Source organism: Juglans microcarpa x Juglans regia, chromosome 5S (genome assembly GCF_004785595.1).
Source record: "Juglans microcarpa x Juglans regia isolate MS1-56 chromosome 5S, Jm3101_v1.0, whole genome shotgun sequence".
Taxonomy (NCBI): Eukaryota; Viridiplantae; Streptophyta; class Magnoliopsida; order Fagales; family Juglandaceae; genus Juglans; species Juglans microcarpa x Juglans regia.
In genome coordinates this window covers 4732551-4738198 of record NC_054603.1, presented here as the reverse complement: position 1 = coordinate 4738198, position 5648 = coordinate 4732551, and the positions used below count along the sequence as shown (strand labels likewise).

Sequence of the window (5648 nt, the reverse complement as noted above, 5' to 3'; positions counted from 1 at the left end):
GATTCAGCTAAGTCCGTACTGATCATCTTGGAATCATGTCAATAAGAACACACCCAGAGAGAGAGAGAGAGGTGTTTGGAAAATATAAATGTATGGCCCGTTGTGCGTGACTCTCCGACCAAAAGACTCGAGAAACGAAGCGTGCAATAAATGGTATCATAGAGAGTCTGAAAGGTGATGTTGACGATTGCCTTCTTCGCAGACTAACCTTAACTGTCACTGTTCTCCCACAGAGAGGGGGAGAGAGAGAGGCATTTATAACGAGAAAACAGCTCAGAAATTCAAAACACACGTCTTTACCAGGAAGGTTCGGGCCAGGACCTGCTCTCCTCAAACCCAAAAAACCCCTGTCATAGAAAAAAATATTTTACCCACATATAAAATCTAATAAAAAAAATTTATAGATGGATATAACTTGTCGTGGTATTATAAATTATAAAATTATTTTAATTATAAACTAACATTTAACATATCATAAAAACTGATATTAATTTGTAAATTTTTTTTTACAAAATCTCTTTATAAAAAAATAACAAAAATTTCACAAAAATAAAATTCGCAATTCAAAATTTTATCTTCTTACCTATTAGGATATGATATAGTATTATATGAATTAATATGTTAATATAGAATTATCAATATAAAAGTAATTCCTAATCATCCAGTTAGGTTCAATCTAAACCAATTCATTATGTATACGAGGTGCTCGAAGCTATAACATTTCTCTTATACAAAAACACCAGTCTTGTAAAAAAAAAATTACCATTAATTCTAACGATGGAATTGGTTCTATAATAAGTGGTATTTAACAAATAGTATAACCCTATTCCAACATTACGAATAAATTTAGGCAATACTATACTTGTGACTGTTAAATAAGTTTTGACAATGTTTTTCAAAAACTATTTTTGATATTTTAGTCTTGATATAATATTTAATTTCATTTTTACATATGATTTTAAATATGCCTTATTTTTTAAAATTAATTTTGCCAACCCTCAATTAATTCGATTGAGCCGCCTGGGGCGAGCAAAGAGGCAAGTGAGGTGGGCCAACATGCACATCTGGTATAGGAGGATGACAAGAGATGGCTCCCTGCTCAGGCTTCTTTAGATCAATGGGTGAGCCATTGGATTGGGCCACTAATTCGATGTGGCCGCAGATTTTCATTTAAGATTAAGTTTTACACGAGATCATAGAAATTTTTACAGCGAGCAAAGTCGAAATCACAGGCTAGCAAGTAAAATTGAGTAATGGATTGTTGATAATAATGCCAGTAAGTAGTAGTTCACCATCGAGAAACAGTGTCAACATCATTCTCAAGAGGTGGTATTAATGCGCGCAGGCATCTACTCGAACTTGGAGAAACCCATCAAGGAAAGTTTAATTTTAAACCGAAAACAACCCACTCTGTAACTCCCCTTCCTTTTTTATCTCTTTTAATTTTCCCCACTCTTTGAAGCAATACCAAGTGGGTCTAATAATGTGAAGTTAGCTTAATAAGAAAAAGTAGAAGATACATTATCAATCACCATCCCCGGATATGTTTTGTGAAGCAGAAAAAACTTGAAGACAAGCAGATCGGAAGCTCTTAAGCCACACTTCCATGATCTGAGGTATCTTCGTAGTAATAAGGAGACAATTTGCCATCTTTCTTGGCCGTCTTGGAGTGGTTAACAGGACTCACTTCTCGCAACATTTTCACTACCCGTCTCATGGATGGGCGATTGATAGGGAGAGGGCTGGTGCAGAGAAGGCCAATGTTAAGCACCTTGCACATGTCTTCCTTGTAACAAGGATCAAGTTTGGGCTCAAGTACATGGTCCACGCCTTTCTGATCCAAAGTGGTGCACACCCACTTCACCAAATCCTTCTCCCCAAACTCTGGGTCAACCGGCAGTCTCCCTGTGACCAACTCGAGCACAACCACGCCAAAGCTGTATATGTCGCTCTTCTCGTTCACTCTAAGCGTGTATGCATATTCTGGAATAATTTTTTTAAGCAAAAGTGTCACTTCAATTTGAGCTAAAAACAGTTGTTGCATACATGTAAACTATATTTTAGGTGCAAACAGATGCCCGAAATATAAATGCAACGACTTTAACTTGCAACCAGTGCATAATTGAAATTTAGCAGTAAGAGGAAACGTGTGTGAATTATCATGTGTAGAAGTTAAGAACTCGCTAACCTGGTGCAATGTATCCACAGGACCCGGCAATGACAGACATAGACTTAGGTCCCTTTCCGCTAGAATCAACCACCTTAGCCAGTCCAAAATCTGCCACTCGTGCTCCAAAATCTCCATCCAACAAAATATTGTTCGACTTCACGTCTCTATGGACTATTGGAGGAACACAATCGTGATGCAAATAAGAAAGCCCCTCAGCGGCATCCAAAGCAATCTTATACCTCGTTGGCCAATCCAACAACCCACCTTTACTGCTATGCAGCAAATCGCCCAAACTACCATTAGGCATGTACTCATAAACCAAAAGCTTGCAGTCCCTAGTAGTACAGCAACACCATAGCTTAACGATGTTCTTGTGCCTAATCTTTCCCAAAGTCTCAACTTCTGCATCAAAAACATTATCCCGAAACTGACCTTTCTCAACATCGGCACTCTCGGAATCTTTCTTCACCCCTCCTGCCCAAAGTTTCTTCACCGCAACAACCTCGCCATTCCTTAACACAACCTTGTAAACCTTCCCGGAAGATCCACTACCAATCACACTATCTTCATCAAGGCAATCCAAGATCTCATATTCACTAAAGCCCAGTTTATGAAACGACATCAACGTCCATTTCGACTTATCAATTACTCTCTTTGCCTTCTCGAAGTTCCTGTACTTGAAGTAGAACCAAACCACGCCAACAATAAACACTAGCCCAGCAAGCACAAAAATAGTCCGGAGCAACCAAACGTAACCCATGCTCTTAGCTTCGCTTTTTCCATCACACAAACCTTCCAAATCCCCACATAAACCAGGATTACCCACAAAGCTATTCATATACGTTTCTTTGGCAAAAAACGGCGGAAGCTCACCCGATAGACGATTGTATGACAAATTGAGCTGATTGAGCTTCAGATTCTGCAATCCAAGTGGGATGTTCCCCGAAAATCTATTTCTTGAAAGATCAAGGTTATTAAGCAGAGACAAGCTCCCAATCTTCTCAGGTATCTTACCTGAAAACTTGTTATTCGCTAGATTCAGCTCGTTGAGCTTCTTCCAAGATTTAATTCCACTTGGAAGCTCACCAGAAAGCTCATTGTTGTGAAGATCAAGAATCCCAAGCTGCTCAAGGTTCTCCATACTCTCCGGCAGTGACCCGCTGAGACTGTTATCGCTACCAGAAAAATCAAACAGGTTTTCCAACCATCCGATCTCTTCAGGTATCGGACCCGAAAAATTATTCTTCGACACGGTTAAAATGGAAAGATTTGCCGCTCCGGCGATTGTTTTCTCGATTCGACCCGAGAGAGAGTTTCCAGCGAGTTCGAGCAGATACACATGTGGGAGTCCCCAAAATCCAGCCGGGACATCGCCCGTCAAGCGATTGAAACCCAAACGTACACGGCTCAAACTCTGGCACTCGCCAAGACTCGCCGGGATTGGACCCGAAAATTGATTGTTTATCATCAAAAGCTCTTCCAGCGCTCCCTTTTCACACAAACTAGCCGGAAGTTCCCCGGAAAACTGGTTGTTCGAAATATCGAGCCATTTTAGCGGCGAATTTCTGCCAAGATTTTTGGGTAACTCGCCGATGAGTCCATTCCGGAACAGTCTAAGTTCGTATAAGCCCGTCGAGTTGGCAATACTCTCAGGCAAGCTTCCCACCAATCGGTTTTCGTAAAGATTGAGGCTTTCGAGAGGTAACCGACACAACTCGTCCGGAATCTTCCCTGACAACTCGTTCATAGACGCGTCGAGCAGTCGCAATGCGGTCAAGTTAGACATCCCGGGAGGAAAGCCGCCGGACAAAGAGTTGTTGTAGAGCTCAATCTGAACCACGCTACTCAACTCTGTGAGCGACCTCGGGATCGGACCGTCTAAAGCATTCAGCGCCAGGTCCAAGTCGGTAAGTTTCTTTAGTCGACCCAGTGAATCAGGAATTTCCCCCACCAAGTTACAGTCCGTGAGCCACAGAACCTCGAGATTCGTCAAGTTCCCGAGTTCCGGCGGCATCCGACTAGGGAAAAACGGGTTGTAAGAGAGGTTTAGCATTTTCAGGGTACTTATGTTTCCTAAGAATGCCGGAATGGTCCCGTCCAAGAGATTGTAAACGAGGGAGAGAACCTCCAGTTCTCGAAACTTCCCAAAGGTATCTGGTATACCTCCCGAGAAATTATTACCGGTTAAGTCCAGGTACCGGAGGTTGGGGAGATCGGCTAGGGTGTGTGGGAGCGCACCGGTGAGGAGGTTCTGGGCGAGGTCGAGGTGCTGGAGACTTCCACAAGTGGAGACGTCGGGAGGGAGGGTGGAGTTCATGGAGTTGTTAAAGAAGGAAAGGAAAGTGAGTTTGGGGAGGCGGCAGAGGAAGGAAGGGAAAGGGCCGGCGAGGTTGGTGTTGGAGAGGTCGAGGGAGACGACGGAGTGAGAGTTGGGGTCGCATGTAACAGCGGGCCAGTTGCATGGCGTGTCGTCGCGTTCGTTCCATGCAGAGAGGGCAGAGTCTGGGTCGTCGAGGGAGTGTTTTAGGCTTTGAAGATAGACGCCCTCTTGGTTGAGAGAGACGATGAGAGGTGGAGTTGAAAGAAGGAAAAGGAGGAGGAGAAGGAGGTGAGGCATTGTTGGATTGATTCTGGAAAGAAATTGAGTGAATTTTCACGAAGATAAACGGTGTGGTTTGACGTGAATTTATGTGGGACAGAGAGACCGGGAAGGAGAGACATACATTTGAGTGCGTTAATGAAGACTGTAGGGGAGGGAGTTACAGGGGAGGGAGACAGGAGAAACAAGGATGTGGGAAGTAATTTTAGGATGTGGGGAGCTGTGGTAATTCAAACGTACTTGGCAATAATTTTGTTTGCATTTTGTTTTCCTTTTCGGGGAAACGACAGTAATTTGCAGAAGAGGGATTTCAGTATTTACAGCGCTAACAAAGAGGGGAGGAAAGGAGATGATGAATATGGAGCTAGATACTTTGAACTTTTAGAAGCCTAGCTTAGCTAGCTACTATACATATATATATATATATTCTTCAACAATATTATGGAGATAAGTATGACATTTGTCCTCTTGAGCAGGGTTAAATAAATAAATAAATAAATAAATAAAAAGTAGTTGCTCAGAAGCTAGTTAACAGAGCTTGGGAGGATGGACTTAATTCAGACATGCTATACTTCCTTAAGTAACTATACATTAATATAGATTAAAAAATCTTAAATATGAACTTCTTGTATAATTTTAAAAAAATAAATAAATTCAATCAACTAATGGTATCATATAATTTAATTAAAAATAAATCTAATTTTATAAAATTAATATTTTTTTAACCTTTCGAGTTTTAAAAAACTCTTAAAAAAGAAAGAGGTTCATTTATTATATTGATTGAGTGAGTTTATTTTCTTTTAGATTATACAAAAAATCATATTCTAAATTTTTTTTAATCCAAATTAAAAAAGTAAAAGCAAAAAGAGAAATAACTAG

The 5648-nt window shown here is 40.9% G+C and overlaps 1 protein-coding gene across 1 annotated transcript; it reads right to left on the bottom strand.

Moving 5' to 3' along the window:
* Positions 1 to 1387: 1387 nt before the first annotated feature.
* On the bottom strand, positions 1388 to 5135 carry LOC121266858 (receptor-like protein kinase HSL1). Its single transcript, XM_041170701.1, has 2 exons — positions 2189 to 5135; positions 1388 to 1983 (listed from the first exon to the last, which is right to left on the bottom strand). The coding sequence occupies exons 1-2, from the start codon at positions 4785 to 4787 to the stop codon at positions 1592 to 1594; spliced, it is 2991 nt and encodes a 996-aa protein (XP_041026635.1). The 5' UTR covers positions 4788 to 5135; the 3' UTR covers positions 1388 to 1591.
* Positions 5136 to 5648: the final 513 nt, after the last annotated feature.

Excerpts from the sequence above, each read along its gene's own strand:
- LOC121266858 (XM_041170701.1), bottom strand. The coding sequence starts at position 4,787 with ATGCCTCACCTCCTTCTCCTCCTCCTTTTCCTTCTTTCAACTCCACCT. Across the intron at positions 1,984-2,188 it reads CTGTGGATACATTGCACCAG|AATATGCATACACGCTTAGA; the intron begins GTTAGCGAGTTC and ends AAATTATTCCAG.